The sequence below is a fragment of the Paramormyrops kingsleyae genome, chromosome 6 (assembly GCF_048594095.1).
Source record: "Paramormyrops kingsleyae isolate MSU_618 chromosome 6, PKINGS_0.4, whole genome shotgun sequence".
Classification (NCBI taxonomy): domain Eukaryota; kingdom Metazoa; phylum Chordata; class Actinopteri; order Osteoglossiformes; family Mormyridae; genus Paramormyrops; species Paramormyrops kingsleyae.
The window spans coordinates 25,198,442-25,218,058 of NC_132802.1; the positions used below are offsets into that span (position 1 = coordinate 25,198,442).

At 40.8% G+C, this 19,617-nt stretch overlaps 1 protein-coding gene across 2 annotated transcripts; it reads left to right on the forward strand.

Moving 5' to 3' along the window:
* The first annotated feature begins 6,520 nt into the window (after window positions 1-6,520).
* LOC111840579 (ras-related protein rab7) lies at window positions 6,521-19,233 on the forward strand. 2 transcript variants are annotated; one of them, XM_072712918.1, is made up of 7 exons: window positions 6,521-6,781; window positions 12,288-12,344; window positions 13,519-13,581; window positions 14,785-14,911; window positions 15,558-15,776; window positions 17,389-17,517; window positions 17,750-19,233. In XM_072712918.1, the coding sequence occupies exons 3-7, from the start codon at window positions 13,529-13,531 to the stop codon at window positions 17,843-17,845; spliced, it is 624 nt and encodes a 207-aa protein (XP_072569019.1). In that variant the 5' UTR covers window positions 6,521-6,781; window positions 12,288-12,344; window positions 13,519-13,528; the 3' UTR covers window positions 17,846-19,233. The 2 variants fall into 2 exon arrangements, with proteins under 2 accessions (XP_072569019.1, XP_023661322.1); XM_023805554.2 differs by lacking the exon at window positions 12,288-12,344.
* Window positions 19,234-19,617: the final 384 nt, after the last annotated feature.

The following is a 19,617-nucleotide window of genomic DNA, read 5'->3' on the forward strand; positions in this document are numbered from 1 at the left end:
CACCGCTGCAGGCCTGCTCCCCAGCCCCATCGCTAAAACCCGCCAAAGTGCTGGCCACTTCCCCCTTCACCGCTGCAGGCCTGCTCCCCAGCCCCATCGCTAAAACCCGCCAAAGTGCTGGCCACTTCCTTAGCTTGCCTGCGAGCTGCTGCCAGCAATCCTGCAGGGGCTGAGCTCAAAGGACCCCGCAGGGTCAGTTTGTGTCTCTCAGGCTCAGTGTACTGAGGGTACTGCCCTCTTACAAAGCATATGAAAAGCGCAGAACACCTTAGCATTAATGTCACGTGTCTGGAAGGACTACAAAGGCCACGAGCGTGTGTAGGAGCCAAGGGATCGAATTTCCAGCGTCCCATCAAACGCTCTAATGTCCAGCGTCTGAGTTCCTGGCAGATAAACGCTCCTTTGTGGGACTGCCCTTGATTAACCCGTAAACCAAAGGCTGAACACAGCAGTGGGTTACGCAGCACAGGAAGGACAACGCTTAGGATAAGCCTCCGAGCTCCACTGATCACAGTGATTGTTTAATGATCCCAAATAAAGCCCATTTATTAACTGGCAGAAATGGGAGAATTCCAAAGTATATAGATTTACCGTCTTAAATAGATTTATCTTTTGGAGTTAAAATGAGAATGTGTTGTATTCTTATGTTGCTGCGTGAGTCAAGAAAAAGATATTTGAATATGGTTGTTAGGCATGAGTTAGTGTTATTTTATATTTGTACACTGAACATGCTACTGTGTATATAGACATATTCACTTTTTCATTAATAGGCTTTAGCACTTAGCAGGGTCCAGGCCAGCGAACCAGCATTGGAAGCCTGAAGGTCAGGTCTTCATGTCTCTCCAATGCATTTCAAGCTATGTTACAGTGAAATGTATGTAGTATTTCACTGTAGGTAGCTATGCTACGAAGAAGAACAATGGGCTGTCCTGTCACTCCTGCTGGTCTATTTTTGAACTATTTCTCTTATATTTCATAACTGAAGGAACCTTTCTGACAGCTGAATTAACATTTTTAGCATGTGATGACTTACATCATGCACACGTTTAAATGTTTCGCAGAGTAGAAGTAAACAAATGAGAAGTGTATAATTCATTTTGGCAACATTACTAATACACCTGATTTTTGGGCTAATTCGAAGTGAATATGCCTAATCCTATAAGAACCAAGCTAAACCATTTGCAAATGAATAAAAAAAAGAATGAGAAATGACAGTCTGTTATGAGACCCTGAGTTAAGGTTGTGCGAGTTTACATATGTGGCTATGAGAAGTACAATTTCCATTTGCGAATGTGTCCAAAGCGACCGAGAAAAACTCTAAGCAGTCATGCAGCATTTTTGGGGCGCCCTCTCGTGGATGAGCATGGTGTAACATGTTCAGACCTGAAATGGTCAGTGGTGCGTTTCTCGAGAAAGCTTCGTAACGCTAAGTAGATTGATATCTCGTACTACTGAGATTAGTCGTTAATTAGCAAGTGTTTCTCGAGCAGTTCGTCATCTCGCTCGTAAATTTACGAGCGCCGTGACTCTCATTAGTTCCTACGTCGTTCTTTGTTTTAAACGTTTGCCTGCTATACTATCAGAGAGGTTGCCCGAAATAGATCACAAAAACACACAAACGTTCTTTTCTGGACCAAACAACAGCAACAGCAATATTAATATTAACAATAATCACTCAGCTCACATTGATTTGAATGTAAAAGCCAATTGATAGACAACAGCCCCTTCATGACAGAGTATATGTATTCCAGTGGCTCCATCAAAAAGATCTTAAGCTGACATTTGTGCTGAGGTCCATCACATTGGGATCAAAGGGCTCTGGAGGAAATATGTTCGTTCCTGTGCATCATCTCAATAGGCAGCTAATAATAAATATATTTTAGAAATATGCATATAGTCTTGTACACTTGATGATTGGCGTTAAACGCACGTAGGCCTACTGTATTCTACAATAGATATTTTAAAGCTTTTTTATAATGTTGAACACTATACAACTTACTTTAGTCTGAATGCATTTATTAGCTCACTATAATTTGGAATCATGTTAAATGAATAATTCATTTTAATTAATTCTTCAATTAGTGAATTATTAAAAATGAAAGATCATAAATTAACTGAATAATTAATTTTGTACTATTAAGATGGAATAGCAAGTGTGGAAACATTGATTCTTATTTTCTTCTTTATTGCATTATTTTTAACAATATTAACATTCGTGGTATTTCAATTGTACTACACATTCAATTGGCGTCTTAATTTAGACTAATTAATTTATGGCTGAGCTGGAATGAAAGCCAGCATACATTATAGCTCTTTAGGACCAAAACAGCCATTGCCTTTATTATTTTGAAGAAAACATTATTTTGGGAGGGGGGGGGCATGTTCTGCAAATGTCCCCCTCATGATGCAGACCCTGGTTGAGAAATACCCTGCAGGACGGAATAAAAACCTTTAAAATATACTAAAGCCCCCTTTATGGCATGTGTAAATACTGCTGTGGTCTATGCTAAACTGTTTGAAGTATTTTTATGTCAGACAGAAGCTTCTATAGAGGAGAAATGCAGCAGGAGCAGCCTCAGCTGGTGGAGATCACCTCCATCACACGTAAGTCAGATTTCTAGGCAAAAAGAACATTCTGTGTACCTGAATGTGCATGTGTATTAATAGGTAATGAAAGTAATGATTGTGATTAGCTATTTGCATTATCCATGTTTGTAATAATGCGAATAAAAAAAGAATTACAAGGCCACTTGCTCTGCTAGAGACTTGATTATTTTCCTACTGCAGTAGGATATTCAAAGCTGCAGGGATTTTAGGAACTGTGGCAGCTTGGATCGAAAACTGGTTAACTGACTGGAAGCAGCGAGTAGTTATTAGAGGCACAATGTTACAGTGGGCCTGCGTTCATAGTGGGGTACCGCAGGGTTCAATTTTAGGACCACTATTGTTCCTAATTTACATTAATGATATTGACACCAATACATACAGTAAACTGGTTAAATTTGCAGACGACACCAAGGTGGGTGGTGTAGCAGATACTGATCTAGCAGCAGAGAGGCTACAATGGGATCTGGATTTAATTAGCGAATGGGCTGATACTTGGCAGATTAAATTTAACATAGATAAGTGTAAGGTAATCCATGCAGGGAGCAGAAATATAAAGTACAGATATTTTATGGGTTCCACTGAAATAAAGGTAGCTGATTAAGAGAAAGAACTCGGTGTGTATGTTGATGCTTCCATGTCCTACTCTTGCCAGTGTGGGGAAGCAATAAAAAAGGCCAATAGAATGTTGGGTTATATCTCTAGGTGTGTGGAGTTTAAGTCAAGGGAGGTGATGTTACATTTATATAATTCCTTGGTAAGACCCCACCTAGAATATTCTGTGCAGGTTTGGTCACCATACCTTAAGAACGACATTGCTGCCTTAGAAAAGGAGCAACAGAGGGCTACGAGAATGATTCCTGGTCTTAGAGGAATGTCTTATGAGGAGAGGTTAGCTGAGCTGAATCTGTTTAGCCTTGAGCAAACGAGACTAAGGGGGGACATGATCCAGGTATATAAGATTCTAATGGGTCTGGATGCTGTTCAGCCAAATGGCTATTTCAATATTAATTTAAATACTAGAACTCGTGGCCATAAGTGGAAATTAACGGGAGAACATTTTAAAACAAATTTGAGGAAGCACTTCTTTACAAAGCGTGTAGTTAGAGTATGGAATAGTCTTCCTGCTAGTGTAGCGGAAGCTAAAACCCTGGGTTTCTTTAAATCAGAGCTAGATAAGATTTTAACAACTCTTAGCTATTAGTTAAGTTCTCCCCAAATGAGCTTGATGGGCCGAATGGCCTCCTCTCGTTTGTAAATTTCTTATGTTCTTCTTATGATATTATTTACACTTCCAAACAAATACAGTAAATAGGCTGCCAAGGTCAATGCTGTTCTTGTCCCAAAACAGACCGACAGACAGACAGACCGACAGACAGACAGACAGACCGACAAACAGACAGACAGACCGACAGACAGACAGGCACATGCGTAAGACATTTGGTAGGTACCACATTCCTGAAATCACACAGCAACCTCCAAAAGCTTAATGCCTCACGTTAGTTGTCATCTGTGATACCAAATGTCAGTAATTCTGACAGCTCATTTCCCTGACTCTCTATGCCTCAGCCATATAAATCCTCTAATTCCCCACAGATGGAATTTTTAGAGAAACACAGGCATCATAAATATAGACATGTACAGTAGAAACACACACACATACACATACACCAAAAGCAAGACCCCTGCCACTGCCAGACTGTGGGTGTAATGTTGTAATAATGTTGTAATAATGTTGTAATAATGTTGTAAGGGAGCCAAGAGCAAATTCAGAGATTACTGACCTGAACCATATTTATGGTACTCAGAGAAAATCTGTTTTTAATAGAGTCAGCCAAATATGAAGCCAAACTTGCCTTTCTCCAGTAACATCTTTCCACACACACATCTGCTGCTGCCAGATGATTCTGATCAGTGACATGATGACCCTAGGATAGAACAGGGCTCTCGATGACTGCAGACGGGTTCACATCATGTAAAAACTTCATGGACCGGTGCTTTTTGTAAACCCATGTGGTGGTGGTGGTGGGGGGTTAATGGGAGATAAATCAGTCCCTTAAAGACAGTTTAACTGTTTCCATATTCTTTTCACTTGCAATCAAAATGGGAGCTCGTCAGGCACTGTAAAAAAGGCGTGGCTCCAAAATACATCGTTTATTATTTTTATTAGCCAACCCCGCTTAAAACCCCTGGCATTCCGCTGAGCAGTTATTTGCGTGCGAGCAGAATTGTATGTTAATGTTTTTTTTTTCTTTTTTCAGATATACCAAAGTGCCAGAAATGTTTCTACTGTGCAAAGGTCTGCAAAGGATGAACCTCCCTGTACAACATGACCAGTGAAAAGCAGTGAATCAGTTGTTGGAAACTGTATGTAGGGAAAGAAGGTTCTACAGAACGGACTATAATTCTCTTATGTTAAAAACTACACTTGACCAAAGGATCAAGAAGCAAGCTGTCTGTGAGGCTCTACAATGAATTTCAAAAAAAGCAGGAAACCAGTTTAGATACCAAGTCAACCAGGGGAAGACAGGGTCAGAAACTTCAGCAATTTAGAGCAACTGAAGACAGAACGAGAAATCCCTCAGCAGATTCTGTATGGTCCCATCATATCTGGAGGAGCCCCTCGTCCAAAGACCTCTAGATCCTCCAAGCAAGTCCTCATGGCCAGGGGGGCTTTAATGCCCAGAGGATGGCAGTAAACACGAGCCCCCCGTGCTCGACAACTCAAATACCTCCTAGGCCTTTGGACAAGTTAATGTGCTCCTTCTCATGACATAAGTTATGAAAGGAACACTCTGCATTGTGACAACATTAGTTGCTTCTGGGAAGGTCTTCTCAAAAACAGGACAAATCACTACAAAGAGAATAAACCCTTTTAAGAGTGAGGCCACTTACTTTTCTCAATGGCAATCTGTCATAAATGACATTATGGTAATCTTTTTAGTTGTGTACATCTGCTCGTCATGATGCTAGCTGTGTGTGCATTTTTCTATTCATTATTGTTCAATGTATTTAAATGAATACAAAATTAAACGTACACTTTAGATTTTTGAGCAATGAATATGTTAAATACATGTATTGCTAATTTGGCAAAAACAATGGAAAGTAAACTTCCACTGAAAAATTTAAGTGGATATGAAAATGCCATTAAACGAATAATTATTTGGGATCTGAAAGTGTCAAGCTGAATTAACTGACTCATCGCAAAGTGAAATATCCATCAGCAGTTTACGCACAGTAATGTTTACTGTTGTACTGTCACAGAGTATGAATACTCTAAATTGTAAATAGTAAATTCACTTTACTAAATTGTTATATGCAAGAAGTATAAAAAGCATTATAACACGCGGTAAATTTTGCCAACCGGCGTTCCTCACGATACATTTTGCCGGTGTTCTGTCGAGTTGAGCTACTTTATCGAGATAGGCTACCCTAACCCTAACCCCTAAAACCTAACCCTAACCCCAAAACTGTGGAGCTGCACATGCACAGAAAGGCTCGATAGTACGTCTCGATAGGTAGCTCAACTCGTCAGAACACCAGCCCAAAAACCAATTCTGTGCCAGAATATCACAGGGTGCAATTAGCCTAATAATATGTTTTAAGTCTGCAGGGAGAAACCCACACAAGCAGATGGACAACATGCCCACACCCCGCCCCGCCCCGCCAAACCTGAAAATGTGACACAATAATGCTAACCAACAGGGCTAACCACTGAACCTCACCTCTTCGTACATTATATACTGGCATTTAAAGTTTTTAAGGGTTTATTGTCATCCTCCCGGCCTGGCAATCCGCGAAACGCCCCGGCTCAGGTAAAGGAGAGGCGTGGTCATTGCGACGAACCAATCAGAAGAGGCCGTCGCAGATGGTGGGCTGGGTTTAGGGCGTGTCTCCGCGAGCACGCTGATGACGTCGGTGTCCGCTGACACAACGGTTGTTTTGGAGGAAGTGAGAGAGCAGCGCCTCGGCTGCGGACTGGGTCAGCGCGCGGGCTCGTGTGTGTCACGGAAACAAAGAAAATCGTGAAAAAGAGAAAGGAAAATACAGTCATATAGTTCCAGAGACTACTCTGCCGATTGTTTTGCTTTTAAAACGTGTTAACGTTATAAGCTGGTTAGCTAGCTCGTGGCAGCGGAAAAGACCATAGCTAGCCGTAATCATCTGTATCTGCAAGGTAAGTTCGGACGACATAAAATCCAATGGCAGGTATAAACAACTAGACCGCTAGTCACATTAGTACCTGTGTGGACATAAAAGCACATCTGCATATTAATAGCATCTGAGCGGGTGGTGTTTAGGAAAGAAGCGAGGTAGCGGAGCGCGAAAAGGCCGCCTGCTGCCCAGAGCGAAGAAGGACATAGTCCAGGGTATAGATCAGTCCAGGGGTCCCTTGTCTTCCACACCATGTTGGTCCTGACAATACCAGCTACAGCCGTTAGCTTGCATGCTAAGGATTTAAGACGGTTGTGGGGTAAAGCCCGATTAAGTTAAAGGCCCGTAAAACACAATGGTCTGCTAGAAAATATATGCAGTACGATATGTATGTTTTGGAAAGTTGGCAAGGACAAAGATGGCATGGTATTTGCTGTTATGTGGCAATGTGATACTCAAATAAGGCACGCATGCATGCTGAACTTAGTTTTTAATCTACATTTTGTTAACCCAGAATTTGCGATGTGTTTTAATTATATAATGATATTTCTAATTTACTGGAAATACAAGAAACGTTGAAAAGACATTTTGTATTTTTTAATCTCACTACTAAGTACTATTTTATACTACGTTATAAAATCACGTTTTAAACTTAAAATTATTTGTGGAAGTTACATAATAATGACCGGTTTACTAAATAAATACTGACTTAAGTATACTTGACGTTAAGGGTTTGCTTTAACTGGGGCTGTCAAAACCACTGTGGTTGAAAGACAGGGATCGGTTGAAATCTTTAAATGTAGGCTTGCGTAACAAGAACTGCAGGATGAAGTCACATGAACACCGTTAACATTATACAGTAGTAAAATTTGAATGGGGTTTGGAAATGAGATTACAGGGGAAAACAAAACTCTAACATTAGTAACTAGTAGTTGCACAAGAGTAATAGGAGGAGAGGGGAAAAAACCTGGGTGGCTGCCCTCCCAGGCATGCTAACCTTATCCAAGTCAGAAATAAATACTTGTATGTTGTTTGCACTGCATACATTTAAAGTGATTTCTGCTTTTCAGGAAAACTTGGCAGCTACTTCTTCTTAGTCTGGCTGGCTAGTGGAGAACCTGGGTAAACAAAAAAATAGGGGGGGGGGGTCGATTTACAAGAGTCCTCTGGGACAGTAACTCAAACTGCAAGCCTAGCTGTGGAGTAGTAAAAAGAAAGTCCTTAAATCAGAGTATCAGCAAAAATCTGGTTCAAGGGTCCGTGGCCTGTCACCTGGAAACTGTTGTTGGAGCTCACAGAGCTTAGTCTGGTGTGGAGACTGGTACATATCAGTGTGTGAGGTCTGCATAGACAGAGCAAAAAACACACACGCACACAGCTGTATGACTGCCAGTGGCGGGTCCATTGACATTCAATGCATACATCATTAATATACAACTCTGAAAAAACTTAAGAGACCACAGCACAATCTTTTGTTTCACTCATTTCTCAGTTTATGGGTGTGTCTGTGAAGAGTGTGTATGTGTGTGTGTGTGTGTGTGTGTGTGTGTGTGTGTGTGTGTGTGTTTTTTATATATATATATATATATATATAGTTTTTTTTTTTCCGCAAACTGCAGCCTGGTTCTTCTCAGTTTCTCATTAATGAAGGGCTTCTTCCTTCCTTTATGGGACTTCAGTCCTGCTTCTAGGAGCCTGATACACACTGTCCTAGCAGTGCACTTCACACCTGCACTTAATGTTTCCCATTGTTTTTGAAGGTCACTTGATGTCATCCTATATTCATGAGAAACTGTTGGATAAGTGAACAGTCATCATTAGAAAGTCACTTCTGCCCTTTACCAGGCTGGTTTCTGGTCATTTCCAGTGTCTCCTGTTTCACTTTATTCTTATGTACTGCTGTCTTAGAAACTTTGAACTTGGAAGCATCCTGCTGCTCAGTGTAGCCTTCTGCCAGCAGAACCACGATTCAACAAGGATTTAAAAATGCATTTTTCTTTTTAAAATTTAGTGGTCTCTTAATTTTTTCTAGAGCTGTATTTTAGCTTGGTAGGTTATGGTAACATTCAGCCTTTCAGTGCTCAGCTGAAGCTACTGTCTGCTAAACAGTCTTAATATAGTATACAGAATTTGCTTAAGGAAAACTTTCTGAAAAGTGGCTCACTGGAGGACACAATTAAACATAAATCACATGCAGCATCTCCTACTGAAAAACAAGGTAACAATTTTGCAGTGAGCGTACAGTTACTGTGTAAATTTAACCTTTTAATCACATGCTACAGAATTCAAGCATGCTTCCAGGTCCATGGTCAGTGAGGTGTCTTTCAACATACTTTTATTAAATGATTTAATGTGTATCACTGGAATATTTCATCCATAAGGGTTGACTGGTGGCCTTAAGTACCAGTTCTGGTGATTGTGTCAGCACACAGTGACCCGATGCCCATTGCAGTGCCACTGAGGTAGTATGGAGACTTGGTAGCCAGGCATGGGTGATGATAATGATGGTGATGATAATGGCTTAAAGGGAAATGGTCACATGGGACTCCTGTATTGCATATTGTTCTTTTAGCCTGTTTTTATGTTATGCCAGTCTTGGTCTTTTAACCACATCTACAATTTGCATCAGCCTTTTCTTATGACTTTGATCCTTTTTTTCCCCAGTTGTTCTTCCAAAAAAAAAAAATTTTTTTGTTATGCTGCTTGTTAATGCTGCCATTTTTGATAGGAATCTTCATGAGGAAGATAGGCGGCTCCACTGCCTTTTTTGTAAATCACGTAGACTTCAGATTTAATTACTTCCAATTAAAAGTGGACTTTTAAATACAGTTTCACTTTGAGGCAATAATGCATCTTTTGCAAGACAAGCACAGGAGGATGAATGCAAGCTATTGAATGATAGGATGTGCAAAGGAAGAACAAAGAGATGATCTGCTTATATATTGATCATTTAAGCCTTTTGAAGCTTATAATAAAAGCATAAAATGAGAAGCGAGGCTGCTCTCTTGTGTAGGGGGGTGTGGCTTACCAGCCTGAATAGAGCTCAGTCGCCTGGTGCCATCTGTTTTAACATCTTCATTCCTCATTTGATGCAAATCTCATGAGTCAGGCACAGAACTTTGCATGTTACTGCACATGCACAGGATTCGCACTTGGCTGCTGTTAATCTGTGTCTTTCTCATTTCTGCTTAGTTGTTTTAGTTGTAGCTCTGCTAGGTCCCTCTGGGCCTGATGCATTTACATCTCTGGCGGCAGTCGTGTCATATTTGGAGATCGAAATATACAAGACATTGGAGTTGCGTTTACATGTATGATACATGTGGGCCCATTTCTGCATGGAAAATGTGATATTTGGACACAATTCAACAAACCCCTGCAAATCATAAATTTGTATTTCTAAATGTTTTTTTTTTTCCCCCAGAAAAGCTGTTGCTAAAGTTGAATGTATGCAGGGAAAGTTGGTTGTGTGTGGGTGGTCTTTGGTTGGACCTGCCAGGTTGGTGCACGTCAACAGTGATGTAACAATGTTTGTTTTGCACATTGATGGAGATATTAATAGAAGCGTTTTCTTCCTGTTTTGTAAATGCCTAAACATCAGGGACGGTGCTAGTGAAATTGTAACTTACTGAGCTTTATTACTGCAGGGTGTAAAAGGGTTTTGTGGTGCATTGTCTGTAGTGCTAGTACTAATCTGTAATAATCGTTTTCTGTTGGACCGGCAGACCAGTTTAATCAATCTCAGGAAGTCCAGATTATTGATTATTTTGTTTAGCACAGCCTCACTGCAGTCTCCTCCGGGCAGGGTGCCATCGCATGACCGCAGGGGGTGAAGGTCTCCTAGCGTTCATAAGATGTTGTGCGAGTCATGTCGGAAATGGAAATTTCCAGTGTTTCTGAGAAGACACTTCACGCTTTAGGCGATTCTGAGCGTGTCTGTGTGAGACGGCGTGTGATGCGTTCCCGTTAGGACATCCAGCAGCTGTGAGAGCAGCAAGCGTTAGCGAGCCGCCCATGAGTTAACATCAGCGCATGCTGCAGCCTATGGCCCCTTCATTAGTTGGTTTCCTTCCAGCAGAATGGAACCAAGGGTAAATGAACCTAATAAGGTCCTGCAGCACACAGAGATGTGCTCTCTCAATAACCAGGAGTCACTGGGTCTCTCAAAATGCACTTGTAACTTATAAAAAATAAATTGGTTTGGCATACGTGCATGCACCACGAAAATCAGGTTTAAGAATGGAACCAAGGGTAAATGAACCTAATAAGGTCCTGCAGCACACAGAGATGTGCTCTCTCAATAACCAGGAGTCACTGGGTCTCTCAAAATGCACTTGTAACTTATAAAAAATAAATTGGTTTGGCATACGTGCATGCACCACGAAAATCAGGTTTAAGAAACCCTGGAAGGAAGGCCCTGTGGTGCTTAGGACAATGCACTTACCCTGCATATAAACAAAATGATTTCTTAGCCTTAAATCCATGTTCACTTTTTCTTGCTGCACTGCACCTGTAAGTTCCCGAGGCTCAGTACCTACAGCCGGTTCACCATTGCTACTAAGTGGCTGATCTCTGACTGGCTTTGCTCTCCCACATGTCTGAACACTATCTAGTCATCATATTCTCCATGTCCTCTTTACAGGAATAATCAATTACCTTCAGTCAAGCCTTTGCACATGGTTATTTGGTGGCAGATGTGAATGGGAAGGGTATAACAGTGGCATGAGTGAAAACAGGTGTTACGTTAGGCTAATCCTGATTGAATGTTTGAAGATGACAATTACTCCCTCAGAAGACTTAACTTATTTGCTATGAATATTCTACAGTACAATAATCTATGGATAATAAATGCAAGTCCGTAATTATAATATATACTATTATAAATAGTAACATATATAATATTCAGATGTGCTCACAATGTCCTCCCGAATATACACTCACCTAAAGGATTATTAGGAACACCATACTAATACGGTGTTTGACCCCCTTTCGCCTTCAGAACTGCCTTAATTCTACGTGGCATTGATTCAACAAGGTGCTGAAAGCATTCTTTAGAAATGTTGGCCCATATTGATAGGATAGCATCTTGCAGTTGATGGAGATTTGTGGGATGCACATCCAGGGCACGAAGCTCCCGTTCCACCACATCCCAAAGATGCTCTATTGGGTTGAGATCTGGTGACTGTGGGGGCCATTTTAGTACAGTGAACTCATTGTCATGTTCAAGAAACCAATTTGAAATGATTCGAGCTTTGTGACATCGTGCATTATCCTGCTGGAAGTAGCCATCAGAGGATGGGTACATGGTGGTCATAAAGGGATGGACATGGTGAGAAACAATGCTCAGGTAGGCCGTGGCATTTAAACGATGCCCAATTGGCACTAAGGGGCCTAAAGTGTGCCAAGAAAACATCCCCCACACCATTACACCACCACCACCAGCCTGCACAGTGGTAACAAGGCATGATGGATCCATGTTCTCATTCTGTTTATGCTAAATTCTGACTAAATCCATTTGAATGTCTCAACAGAAATCGAGACTCATCAGACCAGGCAACATTTTTCCAGTCTTCAACTGTCCAATTTTGGTGAGCTCGTGCAAATTGTAGCCTCTTTTTCCTATTTGTAGTGGAGATGAGTGGTACCCGGTGGGGTCTTCTGCTGTTGTAGCCCATCCGCCTCAAGGTTGTGCGTGTTGTGGCTTAACAAATGCTTTGCTGCATACCTCGGTTGTAACGAGTGGTTATTTCAGTCAAAGTTGCTCTTCTATCAGCTTGAATCAGTCGGCCCATTCTCCTCTGACATCTAGCATCAACAAGGCATTTTCGCCCACGGGACTGCCGCGTACTGGATGTTTTTCCCTTTGCACACCATTCTTTGTAAACCCTAGAAATGGTTGTGCGTGAAAATCCCAGTAACTGAGCAGATTGTGAAATACTCAGACCGGCCCGTCTGGCACCAACAACCATGCCACGCTCAAAATTGCTTAAATCACCTTTCTTTCCCATTCTGACATTCAGTTTGTAGTTCAGGAGATTGTCTTGATCAGGACCACACCCCTAAATGCATTGAAGCAACTGCCATGTGATTGGTTGATTAGATAATTGCATTAATGAGAAATTGAACAGGTGTTCCTAATAATCCTTTAGGTGAGTGTATATTATAATTATGGTCTTGGTACCCCCCAATGTTGTCTCCATGGCTATGACCTTGGGTAAATGGGATATACTAATGACTGAGATATGGTACATGACTTTTGGAGTCATACTCATCCAGTACTCTACAGTACAGTATTCTGTAGATGGTAAATGTGATGTATTATTCACTCTGATATGATGTATTAGTTTTGGAATCATACTTATCTAGACAGTCGGAATCATAATGTAGTTTTATCACAATCAGGAGAGCATCTGAACCTTCACTGAGAGCCTCACAGTCTTGCTACTGTCGTTCTCTTTCATTCCCAATTTCTTTTCAGTATTTTCAGTCAGTTTTTCTATTTTTGAACCCTTTTTGCTCCCTTGGCACAGACTGTAAATTGGCAGGGAAACTTTGATTCTATTTCTTTGGGCTTCACTGTAATTCGTGCCCTTCACAGACTCCGCCAAAATGCCAAAGATTAAGTCCTCTGGTGGCACAAATGCCTTAAAAGTAATTACGCACAGCAGTTCAGACTGTCTGACATTTTCCTTACACAGGTTTCCTTTGGACTAAATCTTTCTCCCCAGAATCTTTATTCTATGTTCTTCCATGTTCCTTCAGCTTTAACACGATGACATCCAGAAAGAAAGTGCTACTCAAAGTCATTATTCTTGGGGACTCGGGGTGAGTATCACACTTTCGCTTTTTGTTGGCCCGTGTTGTAGTGAAATTTACCTCCATCACAGTCACGACCTCTTAATTAAGGTCTTATCTAGTAGTCACTCGCGATGCCTGATGCTTGACTTCCACCAGTAACAACTACTTGACTATAATAGGCTATTGATGCTGAAACTAAATTCCCTGATATTATATAAAGGGCCTAAATTAGCCCCTTTAACATATCGACCATTACTTTTAACAAGTTACTGTGAGTGGTTCATTTAGGCTACAGTTAAGCTTGGCCGTCATTGTGTGATAGGTTAGAAACTGCCTCAGGGTCTCTATCTGCTGCAGGTGGGTAATATAGTGCATAAACCAGCTGGAAACCATTTTCTAGTCCGACCCCGAACCGCCTCAAAGACCTGCTGCCATCATGGATATAGCATTACATATTTGCATTTTGGTTTTTCAATGTTTTGGATGCAGTGACAAAACTAACAAGTATCTCCAGCAGCATATCCAGTAATTTTATATCTGAGCTTGTTTTACTGTATCAAATAATACACTGAATTACAAGTTTCATTGTGCTTGAAGTACGTGGTTTGCAATGATGCCTGTTGTAAAGGATTATGATTTGGAATCTAAATCTGTTTTTATCATCATGTACAACTGTTAAACTTTGTGTCTGTGTGTGTGTGTGCCTGTGTGTGTGTGTGTGTGTGTGTGTGTGAGAGAGAGATGCATATATGATAGTTGTGTCTGCTGCTAATAGATCTATTACTTTTTTTTATTAGTACTGACCAGTGATAGAGCAGTGTCTGATTAAAGTTATAATGACAGTCCCATGCACTGTACAAGGAGTGTAGTGCACTGTACAAGGATCACTGCAAAGGAATCAGTATCCTCTGTTAGGACTGTATCCTCTGTTGAATCTCATACAACCTGCACAGGAATCAGCACTGCACTGGTACAAAAAGTGAAACCATTCTTCTGTACATAATTTCTAATCTTTTTTTCTATAAGTGTTCACCCATTTTTCTCTGTTGTTATGCCTTGTTTTTTTATTAATCATGGCATAACATTTGAAATCTTTTTTTTGAGTGAAAGGATAAAAAGTAAATGCATTTCATTTATAATGCATCTACAAGCCTCAGATTTCAATGCACTTTTCCATTCCCTTCATCTCTTGTTTCCTTTCTCCCCCCTCCTCCTCCATCTCTCTACTAGTGTTGGCAAGACTTCGCTGATGAACCAGTATGTGAACAAGAAGTTTAGCAACCAGTATAAAGCTACCATAGGAGCTGACTTCCTAACAAAGGAAGTGATGGTGGACGACAGGCTGGTCACTATGCAGGTACGACTTCTGACCAGTGCCTACAGCCCAGAGCGTTTCGCTGTGCACTTTATTTATGTGTTAGCTAGCATGCCAGTTCATACAATAGTAATCACATTGAACAGCGACGTTCATCAGGAATCAGGAAGTGTGGTTCGTGACTGACAGGATGTGGTGCATTATAATGAGTCGTACACTGTACAACGGCTGTAGTGCACAAAACCATGAGGCTGCTCATAACCTCTTAATGAGAAACAACAAACACATACAGACATATGCAGATTTTTTTTATCAGTTAAATATCTTGAATTCAACTGTAGCAGCACAGAGGCATCTGTAAGCATTTTGGAGATATGGAAGTGTTAGGTGAAATTTATGGTCTAGAAATACAGTAGATTTTAACAACGTTGTACTTCATCAGACATTAGCAAACTTGCTTGCACTGGTAGCCTTGATCCATAATGTTTTAAAATAGCACTTCAAAACCTGATTCTGCTGGGGTTTTCATAAAGAAAGTGGTGCATGATTTATTCACACACTTAAGCGAGATTGGGACCTCCAGAGAAGGCATTTTGTGTGAGGTGGTCTGTAGTGCATTTCCTGCTGGGCCTCTTCTGGTTGATCGCCACCACATTCACACATGACCTGCTCTTTATGTCCTGCTCAGATATGGGACACAGCCGGTCAGGAGCGATTTCAGTCACTGGGCGTTGCCTTCTACCGCGGAGCAGACTGCTGTGTGCTTGTGTTTGACGTCACTGCACCCAACACCTTTAAGACCCTGGACAGCTGGAGAGATGAGTTCCTGATCCAGGCCAGCCCGCGTGACCCGGAAAACTTCCCCTTTGTAGTGCTAGGAAACAAAATTGACCTGGAGAACAGGCAGGTAGGTGGAAAACTAGAATGGATGTTTTTTTTTTAATGACAATACGGGGGGGTTTTTTGGTGGGAACAATGTGCATTCAGTCCTGCTACAACATGTGATATCACGCTGCAAATCTGTTCTGATGCGATTGATGAATGAATTTTGAACGAATTCATGAACGAATTTTTTTGAACTGGTTCTTTTCAATGAGATCAAACCGATTTTCAAATCTAAATTTTTTTTTGTAGATCCACACATTGCACAAGTGAAAGTCTTAGGTTCTAAAGATCTAAAAATATTTGACAAATTATCATATAAAAACACACATGAACCTTTCAACTCATGTACATTTTCTTTTCATAGGCTGTTTGTAGCCATGTTGCCTTCTGTGTCCCTCTGCATACTGCAATCTATAGTATTTGTCCTGTTTGCATATCCGGCCGCATGATAGTTGCCAAGTTAGTGAATTCAGCACATTCGGTTGAAGCTGTTGCTAGGGAATTTTCATAAGACCCATAGCAGGTATCTATGATATAATTTATTAATGTATTATAATGATTTTGTATTTAAAATACGCAGATAATTGGCCACTGGCATCACTGTTTTTATTATTTAGTTCATTTTGTTTGGCATAAGTCACATTCCCCTAACCCAGTTTTTCCCATTGGATATGTGTATTTTAGTAAGTGATTTTTCAGGAACACGTTAGTCACGTTGTAGCATGACTGACTGTACCTTCATCACAATGTCATTGGTTCAAATCCCAGTGTCAGCAGTGTGATTTTGCCATTGGGGCCTTACAAACTTAGACATATAAAAGTATATATGCCCGGTAATTTATCATCATAAGAAGGCAAATGCTCATAAAACATAATTAAATATTAATTTTTATAAAATAATTACACATTTAGTCTTTTACAACAATAATTTGCCATTTGTATCACTTTATATGACCATGGTGTACTTGTGTACCAGTTATGTCAATTCCTGATTATAAACTAATATAAAATAAGCTATAAAATGAAGGTGAAATGGAAAATTCATAGCTATTTGCACAGAATATAAACAAAGAGCCCCTTTAGCCTGATTCCTGCCCCAGCTCTCTGTCTGTGGTCAGTGTCCCAGGTGAAATTGTTGACATTTGTTTTAACGTAGCTGAAGTGCACTTTTCGGATACACTCAGGTAATCAGTGCAGTGCAACACTGAACTTTCAATATTTGTTTTTTATGTTACTTGATTGTCTTTGAACTACAGCACAAATATTTCACCAACTACTCCAGTGCAAAAAAAAAACTCTTATTTTGACATTGTGGGGCCGAATTTTTTGGTCTCCAGCAGGGGAAACACAGTTTTACAAAAATCTGACTGCACCCAACACACTAAAATGGGATTAAATGCCAAAAGATTTTTTTTATTTTGTTTGGTTACTTATGGTTAAGGTTAGGGCTGGGTCGGAGTCAAGGATGTAATAGTTGGGATTAAGGTTTTGCCCTTAGAAATTAATGGTCAATCTCCACAAAGATATGAATACAAATATGTATGTGTGTGTGTGTGTGTGTGTGTGTGTTCATACGAAATAATCGAGTGTGGAGAAAAACAAGATGATAATGACAGTCTGTCTTTGCCTGACAGGTGACGACCAAGCGAGCGCAGGCTTGGTGCCAGAGTAAGAACAACATCCCCTATTTTGAGACCAGTGCCAAGGAGGCCATCAATGTAGACCAGGCCTTCCAAACCATAGCACGCAATGCTCTGAAGCAGGTGAGGACGCTGCCCTTGGCATCTGAAAGGCAGAAGCCTGCAGCCACTCAGGGCACTGAAGCCAGGAGCCGGTGTCAACCTGATTATACGCTGTTTATTTGGCTGATGCATGTTTTCTGTCTTTCCTCATTATATGCTTGAACTTGGGAGATGTTTTGCCCTTGTATATGTTTAAAATCAATCTGTTTGCACACACCACTGCTTTCACTCCTGCCCTCTCTCTCTTTCTCAGGAGACAGAAGTAGAGTTGTACAATGAGTTTCCGGAGCCAATAAAACTGGACAAGAACGACAGGACGAAGGCTTCGGCAGAAACGTGCAGTTGCTGAGTGGGGCCTTTGCAGCTGTTCAGGTCTCCTATGACCTCCTCAAATCCTCCCCGTGCCCTCTGAAAGCCCTGAGTCCATAACAGTTCTTAGCCTGTTTCTCCCTTGCCTTATTGGCCCTCATCACCTGAATCCATCATCACTGGCCAGCAGGAGTCATTCAGTATGGTGGTAGACGAGAGTTGACTTCCTTTTTTCCGATGTACTGCATGCACGCACGCACGCACACACACACACACATACGCACATTTTGTTTTCATAACAGACTTTCCTATTATTTCAGAAGTCTTAGTGTCCCCTTACCACCTAAGAGACGTACAGTTCCTCCTCGCTCTCTGACATTTAGCCAGAAGGAGCTTATGTTACCTAACAAGTGGGATTAAGAGCTTCAGGAGATATTTTACTTATAAGCAGTACATTTTGTCGACTTTGTCAAGCCAGCCTTGTTATAACTTGAGCTGTTTTGCTAATTTACTTTACAAAATGGCTAAGGTTTCTATTATATGACTTAAAGTAAGTTATTACCTAGGCAGTCATTAACGTTTTAGTTTTCCTGCAAATTAGTTTATCAGCCAAACAAAAGCATACTGATTGTGTTTGCACCTTTATTTTGTATTTCGCCTACAGTTTGGTTCACACCTGCTCTTCGATATTGACAAAATTTTCATAAGCATTGTGTGTTGGACAGTGAGCTGACACACTTCCTGACCTACTGGGCACCAGTCACATGAAACCACAAAGCACTTAGCATTGGGGGCAGCAGTGGGGGCTCAGTCCCATCTCTGTGGGGGCTCAGTCCCATCTCTGTGGGGGCTCAGTCCCATCTCTGTGGGGGCTCAGTCCCATCTCTGTGGGGGCTCAGTCCCATCTCTGGCCTCCTCTTCACCCTCTTTACGGCTAACTCTGCTTCTTAGACTGAATTCACAGGAAAAATCGCACCGTGAGCAGATGTCACCAGGCCTTTTAAAGTTAAACGTAGAAACTGCTATGTAATTTATTCTTAGGATGTTAATACTACTTTTACCGCTACTGATACTTTTGCGAAGCGTTATTTTGCCTAACTGCATGTTTCCCATCATTTCCATGCTTCCACCTGATCGTCTGCAGGTGCTTCAGGCTGGAAAAATCTTTTGTTATATTACTTTTAACCAATCAGATACAAGTTGTGTGTTCATGTACAGTACCGTGTTTAGAAATTTCATTACATTTTGGGAAGTGGTGGAATGCTGTACTGAAACAGGAATGGATATTTAATCCCTATAAAAATCTTGTAAGTACTCATTCTGGCATTATTAATTTAACAATAATGTATTCAAGAAATAAGATACCGATTGTTTTCAGAATATTTGGGTTATAAAGTAATAATGATAATAAAAGGTTCTTGAATTAAATCTGTATTTTATTTTTTGGACAAGTGATTGAGGATAAATGTTATCAGCCAACCATGGTGAGACGGTCTGTACAAAAAATAGGTGACAAATTACACATATTCCATTTGATTTAAAACGTGTTGGTACAATAAAAGTAAAGACTCTTCTGATCCTAACTTTGAGTACATGCTGGCGATCCTTTGTAAAATGCTGATCTAAGGCTGTGTAAAAAAATATTTCTATTTACAACAACCACTTTTAATCCCTAATGCATTGTTTACATAACATTACTGTGGTCTGTTTGGTTTGCCCTGCGTCTGCCGCTTCATTTTACCTAGCTCGGATTTTCCTCGTCACTTCCAGAAGATGAAAGCCCCGTGTTCAAGATGGTAACATTTTACAACA

What these genes read in the sequence shown, in the direction of transcription:
- LOC111840579 (XM_072712918.1), top strand. Translation starts at nt 13,529, where the DNA reads ATGACATCCAGAAAGAAAGTGCTACTCAAAGTCATTATTCTTGGGGAC. An exon ending in ACAGGCTGGTCACTATGCAG is followed by an intron (nt 14,912 to 15,557) that starts GTACGACTTCTG and finishes TGTCCTGCTCAG; the next exon opens with ATATGGGACACAGCCGGTCA. An exon ending in CACGCAATGCTCTGAAGCAG is followed by an intron (nt 17,518 to 17,749) that starts GTGAGGACGCTG and finishes TCTCTTTCTCAG; the next exon opens with GAGACAGAAGTAGAGTTGTA.